The sequence below is a fragment of the Carassius auratus genome, chromosome 1 (genome assembly GCF_003368295.1).
Source record: "Carassius auratus strain Wakin chromosome 1, ASM336829v1, whole genome shotgun sequence".
Classification (NCBI taxonomy): domain Eukaryota; kingdom Metazoa; phylum Chordata; class Actinopteri; order Cypriniformes; family Cyprinidae; genus Carassius; species Carassius auratus.
Genome location: NC_039243.1, coordinates 33570614 through 33579720, shown reverse-complemented (window position 1 = coordinate 33579720; position 9107 = coordinate 33570614). Strand labels below are relative to the sequence as shown.

Genomic DNA, 9107 nt, shown 5'->3' with positions numbered 1-9107 from the left:
GGTTCCAGTCCAGTTTAATTTAAGTACAAGTCTGTAAAAATATATTTTTTCTCACAGTGCAGATCCATTTTCATGCATTTTTTTTCTGGAACTCACAACATGCTCTTAAACGGGAAACGCTTACAAACCTGCATTTATTAACCTCCGACACATTAGTTTGATATAATTGTGGTTTGACATTTATCAAGCGTTTTCAGTTTATTCGAGTCCAAAAGAGACTCATTTGTGAACAGACTCCACAAAACCAGTCACAAGTCTCTGGGGTATATTTGTAAAAATAGCCAAAAATACATTGTATGGGTCAAAATAATAGATTTTTCTTTTATACAAAAAAAAAAAAAAAAAAAGTATTTTATGGAAAGACCTTGTCCCACGAAGATATTTTGTAAGTTTTCTACCATAAATATCAAAACGTAATTCTTGAACAGTAATATGCATTGATAAGAACTTCCTCTGGACAAGTTTAAAGACAATTTTCTCAATATTTAGATTTTTTTTGAGCACCCTCACATTCCAGATTTGCAAATGGTTGTATCCCGGCCATAAATGGTCAGATCCTAATAAACCATGCACCAAATGAAAGCGGATTAAAAAAAAAAAATACTGGTTTTGTGCTCCTGGGTCACATTTACGGCAAAGACATACTTTTGCATAATGGAAATAGGCTCCTAAAATTTTGGAAGTTGCATAAATATAAAATATGAATAGATTTTAGAAAAAAAAAAAATGTAGGGGCAATATTCTGGAAACTAAGTCTTTTCACACTCGTGTTATTCCTATATTCATCCAGACCTGGAAGTTACTAAAATCAAATTCCATGTTGGAAACGTTCAGTTTCAACATGAGCGTCAAAACCGAAGGAAAACTGATATTTCTGACTGGAGATATAAAAGCATGAACATGATGTTTAGACTGTTTGATGGGACAGATTAAAGAGAACAACAAACAAACACCAGCACACAAAGACTCAAATTTACACGTTTATTGACACCAGCTGTTGTGTTGGGAGTTTCAGACGGACTCCTGAATGGGGGGCTCATATCCGTCAGCTCTCTCCACCTTGGCCCCAGTGTCGCCCTCTGCAGGTTTAGCAGCAGCACTGCTGGTTCCACCCTCACCGTGCAACTCCATCAGCTTACCAACTGTACATAAAGTTTCAGAAATACATTCATCTCATACAATTATGCTTCTAAACCTAAAAACTGTCCAATGAAAATTGGAAACAAAAAAAGGTTTTACTTTACACAAGATAAATTGGGTAAATTTAATAGATGAAGCATCAAATAACGCTCTAAAGTGTCAATGCAAGGGACCCCGGCCATGAAAGTACTAGAACATCTAGCTCAAACGAACATTTGTCAGTCATTTGCATATTTAAAAGTCTAAACAAGCCATGCATGTTCATCACATGTCTAAACTTACGCTCAAACTTGGGCTTTTTCAGCATTTTAACCTTCCTGACGTAGACATCGTGTAGAGGGTAGATGGATTGGCAGGCTTTCTCAATGTCCTTGCCTACACTGTCAGGAATCCTACAGAACAAAAAATAAATAAAAACATTACAGCTGCATGACAATTACAGGTCAAAAGATACACTACTGACACTGCATTCATAAGCATTCATAAGTGCCTAGTAAAACACCAAGACATCATTTGACCACTTGATCTTACCAGTGAACATTCAGTATTTAAAACACATCTTAGACCATTCCATTCAATTATCAAAGCCCACCCTCCTGCAGAATCTAATTCAAACACAGACCCAATAATCATCCTGTAGATCTTGAACAAACATCATACGTACAGTTTGTTGACCACTTCCTTGAGGTCATTGGTCTGGACCTCACGGGTCATGATTTCCATCATCTTCTTGCGGATCTGACGGACCTGCTGGTGCTGAGCGTAGGAGGTCTTTCTGATCTGGTTGGTGCGCTTCTTGGTGAAGCCCACGCAGAACAGACGGAGAAGATAGCCATCGGTGGTCTTCACATCAACGTGAGCCTCAATCATTGTCTATTTAGAAATAACAGCTTGTTAGCATTTTAGAACACAGCCTGCACGAAAAGCAAAGGTATGGAGAACCCTTTAAATCCGACAGATACACATTACTCATGTAGGATATCGAAATATCTTGTGTTAACCAAATTCCTAAGGGTTTGGAATGACATGAAGGTGAGTAAATGAAAATTTTGGGAGATCTTAATTCTAAAAAATGAAATAAAGTCAGGGACACAAACCTGATTCATGATTTTGAAACAATCACTCATTAGAACATGCAGAAACTAAGAAATATTTTATTTCTGTTGTTAAATAATCAGCTTAAAATGCATCTTTATTCGAACCTCTTACTTCAGCACTCACTATTACAATTCTATTCTTAAAAAAAAAAAAAACCTTTCAAATCTTTTTTTTTTTCTTCTATCCATTTTCTTTTCATTTACAACTATGCAACACTAAAAGGGTGGTCACACCAGACTTTGAGCATGCAAAACTTCTTCAGACACGCAGGTCATGATATCAACATTCTGCTGCTATTAAAAAACAAATCAAATTCAAAATGCAATGCTGCAAACCTGCAGCTTCAAAGTTAGTCTTAAGCTAAGAGATCACACCATATCAGTCTTCCATCGGTCACACATCTTCACAAAAAGTCAAGTTTTCAGCATTTGCATGCATAGAAACGAAAGTGAACAATGAAAAGTGTAGCATTAACTCCATTTGAGGGCGATACAAGGTTTTTTTTTGTATGTGATGGCAATGACCTAAACTAAAGCATCCAATGAGTAAAGGTGACATGCTAACTCGACTGTACCTGCCACTTCTTGACCATAGAGCACATCTTGTCACGGGTGAGGTCCATGCCATGGAAGTTGGTAAGGCAGTTCTTGCCCTGGACGTCTTCTGTGACCAGCTTGAACTTGCGGAAGGCCACCTCGTCGTTCTGCAGATCAGCCAGACTGACCTCGAACACACGTCCCTTCAGACCATCAGAGGCAATTCCTACATTATAAAGACATGTCGTTAAACTCGGTGCAGTTTGTAGAGCTATGACATGTATATAGATCTTAGGTGATCTGACAACAGTAATCTGGGACTGAAACTACGGTCATCATGTCTTCCCACAGCAATACGGCACGAATATGGATTCGCATCAAACAATTGAGACACAAATGGATGTGCCTTTTCCCACCAGTGTTAAAAATTTGCTTGCTTCCAGAATAAAAATATCCTGATGATTTTCTCAGCCCACGTCATCCCAGAGGTTCAGGTCTTTCTGTTTTAAGGCGCAAAGAAACTAAGGTTCGAGGAATAAGGGCCTTGTCTAGAAAAACCTTCACTCATTTACTATTAAGAATACGTTTTATATACACTTTAACCACAAATGCTCATCTTGCACCAAGTCAATTACATGCATGACAATCATGTTGGAAAGGTCACATGTGACTTAGGTGATAGCAACGATCCAGTGTTTACAAAGCAATCATGCAAAGAAAATTAAATGCCCTTTAAAAAAACAACAGTAAAACAACAAAGTAGGAGAAAATGCGTTTACAGAGTACACAGACGAAGAGCAGATTATGCATGACATATCCAACGTGTTTGTCCAGCAGGTGCAAGACGAGCATTGATTTTTAATTCGATCAGTTTGGACCTTCAGCCCGATGGACCCCACCGAAGTCCACTGCATAGAGAAAAATCCTGAAACGTCTTCCTCAAAAACCTTAGTTTCTTCACGACTTAAGAGAGAAAGACACGAACATCTTGTATAACATGAGTGAGAGTAAATGATCAGGACATTGTCATTCTGGAAGTGTCAACAAACACTATGGCATTTAAAAGCACTCACTGGTTCCCTGAGTCCTGGTGACCAAGGTCTTGCCCAGGTTGCGGATGTTGAACATGGCTGGTGCTTTGACATCATACCAGTCCTTCTTGGAGAATGGATCCACACTGCAAGAGAAAACTCACTTCAGAGAGAGACAGGTGGTCGTCTGCAAGCTAAGATTACAATGGAGACATTTTCATAGCTCAAATGTTGACACGGACTTATATTTGCTTTGGTTGTTACCTAAAATATGAGAAAGCTTTAAAATAACTTCGAGCCTCTCAACACGTGTCACATTAAAATTTGAAGTCAGTAAAGTAACGTTATGCTAGAAAACTAGCTAAGAACCCTTCAAGTTAGCATTAGCAGCTTCCCGCGCTCATTTTGGGCTAAACTGAATCCTTTATTAAAGACGTAAGCCTAGTGCATTAGAAAACAATACGAGGACGTCGCTACTCTGGGATAAAAGGATAAAGTTATGAGAAAACACACACGACAGGCCGTCAATGAGCTAGTCATGCTAGCAAGACCGCTACACACAATCCCTTAAACATCGAGCGCATCCTTCATCCACAAAAACCAAACATTATCAAGAACAGGTTATATCGAGGTAACGACACAGTCGAGAGATACATTTGTGACTTACATCTTCTTTTTGGCACCTTTTTTGCCACCTTTTGTCAGCCTCTTATTTTTGCCGACTGCCATGTTGAACACAGGGAGTGAAAGAGGAGGAAATGAGGAAATACCGCGAGATTAAAGCGACTTCGAGAATAGGAATATCTCGCGGGATTTCGCTAGTTACGCACAATGTTGCCTTATAGTGTTTATATTTAGTCATTTATCCAAAGCGACTTGCAACAAGTGTGGACAACACAAGCAATCAATTGTAGTATTGAAACAACTACTATCAGATCCAAAACTAAAAGCTACTGTATAAATATATTACTATACACATTTCAAAAAAAAAAAATATATATATATATATATATATATATATACATTTATATTTTTATTACATATATATATATATATATATATATATATATATATATATATATATATATATATATATATATATATATATATATATATATATATATTACAAATGACAAATGCATACAATAAAAAATTAAAAAAAGATTTAAATGAAAAACTAAAAATGAAGCTAAAACAATTAAAAATATTAAAAAATAAAAGGTAGAAGAGAATCAAACATAAATATAAAAGCATACAATGCATATTTCTAAAATAAAAACAAACATACACGTGTTTAAGTGTTGCATTCATTATGTCACTACTTTCAATTCAATTCAATATTGCTTTATTGGCATGATTGTAAGTGATTCATTATTGCCAAAGCTTAATGTACATAGATATTAAAAAAATAACAACAATAATAATAAATAATTGAACATCACAGTAATGCAACTGAATATTATAACATCTTAGAATATTAAACTGTAACAAACTATAATGTGTGAACATTTGATACCACAGTCTTTAACTTATATAGAAATACACAAACATACTAAGAATCACTGTGGTGCACAATAGGGTCAGACACACTGAGGTCACACACACACACACACACACACCTGCTGTCTACACGTATCTCACAGCCAGTGCTGCTGTGTGTCCCTCTCCTAATATTATCTTTATTTGTTCTGTTTCACTAATGGCTGTAAAGTTCTTAATTAAGTTGGTGAATTTGTTGAAGAAGAGGTCTCTTATTATAATACTTTCTATATTTTGATGTTTATTTGACAGAGAAGTCACATATTACAATAAAAATACTTTATATGTACATTATATATATATATATATATATATATATATATGTATATATACTTTATTTTCCTTTTTAATGATTCATTTTCTGCAAAACATTTATTTATGTTCAAACTTTATATTAAAACAGATATTATTACAAGAAAATATATTTTTTTTAAATTACGTTTTAAGACCAAACCCAAACATAATACATAACCAATAAAAAAGAAAGAAAAAAATAAAGAATTAGAACAGAAGAAAATTCAATAAATTAAATAACTAATAGATATTACAACTAATTATAGAAAGTAATAGCCATAGTAAAACATATAGATAAAAAAAAACAGTTCTTCAAGGCATTTAAGAAACACTTGTCAATATAATAGGTGAAAAATGGGAAGTTTAGTCATACGTAGAGATAACTCGATAGGACTTTGGATAGTTTACCGCAAAATAAAAATTATGTCAACGTTGATCACCGTCACTGTTGCTCCAAACCTGTACGAGTTTCTTTCTACTGTTAAACATAAAGTTATATTTTGAAGAATTTTAGTAACCAAACAGTTGAGGGTGAGTAAATGGTAATTTTAGGGTGAACTATATTTTTAATCGTCCATATATATATATATATATATATATATATATATATATATATATATATATATAGAGAGAGAGAGAGAGAGAGACAATAAATAAATAAATAAATAAATGGCTCAGTAAATTAATTACTAATGTACCATCCTCCAATGTCTTGTTAGTCATGTCATTTAATAATAAGAACAATAATGGCTGTTATTATTACGATATCTAAATGATCATATGGCATTCCTTATTGTTTCCAAAGGCAGAATTATTGTTATATTATTTCAAAATTTTATCTTTCACCCCAAGAACAAAAGTCCACACTTCACTTGCAATAGCTGCATGATTAAAACTGACATTTTTATTTACAATATAACAAACTTCTAGCTGCCACATCCTGTTACTTTGAGAAGAAAGCATTTGGAATTAGAAAAAAAAAGCATTTTCTGCAAATTTATTTCTGTAATGAATTCTTTATGTATGCGTCAGTGTGGTCTGATGTCATTATAAAGTTCAGTGCCTGTGAGACAAATTGTTCTTTGTTGCTACAGAGTCTAGACCTTTAATTCTGCGGCCCCCGAGGGACTGTATAGAGTCAACACAGTCAATGAGCTGCTGACTCCTTGGCAACGACTCAAAGGGGTCATGAAACTACACGTTAAATATAATGAGACAAGCTAGTTAGGAAAATAGTTAATATTCAAGACCTCTGTGTAGGCTAATGGTGTGTCTTTTTATAGTTAACAGTAACGTTTACATGCAACAAAATAATGATATGTGCTTTGTTGTGTTCTTTAATCAATCTTTGCATGTGAAACAATTTGAATAAATGAATCTAAAATATCATGATCTCAGATTTAGATACAATGGGTGAAATAACAAATTACTCTTTGAAGTCACGTTGAAATGGAAGTAGTGACTGATTTTTATTCTATTTTGTGATGCACATCAAAATGTAGTGGAGTATGGAAAAAAAGTAGGCTGGGACTTGGTTTGTTGCACTCAGATTAATGCCAGCGTGCAGCTGATTGTAGAGGGATGGGGTTTAATCAGACTAAATTATTTATGAATTCATGTAATTTATGTAACCAGAGAGAATTCATCAAAAGATGGAGTTCTGAAATCATGTTTAAAAATTAAGTAAAAATAGTAAAAAGTAAAAATTACGTATCATGTATAAATCATTCATAATACTGTCTATACATGCATTACAAAATATACTGCAAATTTCTTATTTCATGCACACTTAAAGGGATAGTTCACCCAATTCTGCCATTGCTTACTTACTGCATTTCTCATGCACAAAAAAAGCCCCCAAAAAAGAAGAGCACATCATGGTTCGTCATGGTTGGAATGACATGAGGCTGAGTAATAGAAACCATCTATAATAACTTTACATTCATGCATCTGAAAGAAACTTTTATCCAAAGCAATTTACACAATATTTCTCCATGCTACTTCTTGGTTTCACTGGGAATCAAACCCATTCTTCGCTCCATTGTCTAAAATCCTGGAAAGCTAATATAACTGCATTATCTTCCAAAAAAAGAGGATCTCATGTGTAGATAACATATCTGTACATTCATTTAAACAATTATATGTTTTCTCTATATTTCATCATCTATATATAGTGCATTATACATTTTTTTTAGTTTGTATTTTAGTGTTGAATTTAATCTCTACTGTGTAATTCCTACATAAGTCTGCAATATCACGTATGTTTCAACTTTCTTCTACACTTGAAAATTCATTGTATGTGTGTAAACATACTTGTAAAGGTCTTTCTGACTTCTGATATGTTCTTCCTCTACATATAGTTCAACAATAAGTTTGATCTTACTATAATTTATTTTTAAATAGTTTAATAGATCATTGATTTGAAGAAAACATAATATTGTGCATGCAAGTTGTTTAATTATTATACACAATCCACAATACAAATAATAATATGAATATTAATAGCACATTTTATTTGATATTACCAAGTCAAATCTTGATGCAAACCACGTTTCTGATTAGGTCATGCCTTTCATCCCTCTGTCCTCCAGATGTCTCTATGCCATTCTCAAAGCAAGTGCATTATCGTAAACCACCACCACAACCACAAAAGAGCGTCTTTGACACAAGATCCTCAGTATGAAGTGTCACTCCGTCCTAACAGGTTCTCACTAGTTTAGTACCTCACACACCTGAGACACCCACCTTCTCGCCGCTTGCGGCGCACTGCGCATGCGCAGCTTGCAGCTCTGTCAGGGTTGCCAAATCCGTGGTTTTCCCGCGCAACTGGACTACTTTAACGCTGTTGCCGCGGCTTTGTTTTTTGTGCGCTCCATAGGAGCGACCTCAATTATGTGAGGTTTAGCCACCGGAAATTTAAATTTTGAGGAGGGAACTGTATTTTAAAAACCCGGAACGCAACTGGGCTAGTTTTGAGTAGCAATGTGGAGGGTTTAGTTATGAAAACCTGGCAACCCTGAGCTCCACTGTCATGGCGGAGACGGAGCGCTGTAGGAGCTGATTCAGGAAGAGATGGCGCTGTAAAGTCGGTTACCCCTGAAACTTCACTCCAGCAGTTCCCACAGCGAACGAGAGGATTGTCTTCTCCTCGGAGGGATCCCCAAACGCCAATGTTGGATGCTCCTTGCCTTATATTTTGTAGTTTTTTGCGGCTTATCGGTGCGACTCACGTTAATGTTAACGTTACCTGCGCGGAATCTCTTCATCACCGCTGTTTCCTGTTTGACACTCGCGAAACACTTCAATGACGTTTTTGTTTAAATGTGTTTCCTTTATTAATCCGGTGGATATCGACAATCAGTGTGTTTCGTATCCAGGCTCACCACAGCGCGGTTTTCTCTTCCTTCGGACAAGTTTATAGCTGATTTGTTTTCTCCACAGTACGTTAGAACAATTCCTGTCAGTCAGG

General features: G+C 35.3%; 1 protein-coding gene across 1 annotated transcript; it reads right to left on the bottom strand.

Annotated features, from left to right (window-relative positions):
* Window positions 1-967: 967 nt before the first annotated feature.
* LOC113108413 (40S ribosomal protein S3a) lies at window positions 968-4617 on the bottom strand. The gene is made up of 6 exons (XM_026271540.1): window positions 4473-4617; window positions 3848-3951; window positions 2813-3000; window positions 1805-2013; window positions 1423-1532; window positions 968-1142 (listed from the first exon to the last, which is right to left on the bottom strand). Exons 1-6 carry the CDS (start codon window positions 4532-4534, stop codon window positions 1012-1014), a joined length of 804 nt encoding a protein of 267 aa, XP_026127325.1. The 5' UTR covers window positions 4535-4617; the 3' UTR covers window positions 968-1011.
* Between the last annotated feature and the right edge of the window lie 4490 nt (window positions 4618-9107).

Excerpts from the sequence above, each read along its gene's own strand:
- LOC113108413 (XM_026271540.1), bottom strand. The coding sequence starts at position 4,534 with ATGGCAGTCGGCAAAAATAAGAGGCTGACAAAAGGTGGCAAAAAAGGT. Across the intron at positions 3,001-3,847 it reads CACCAGGACTCAGGGAACCA|GAATTGCCTCTGATGGTCTG; the intron begins GTGAGTGCTTTT and ends TTTATAATGTAG. Across the intron at positions 1,533-1,804 it reads AAGGAAGTGGTCAACAAACT|GATTCCTGACAGTGTAGGCA; the intron begins GTACGTATGATG and ends TTTGTTCTGTAG.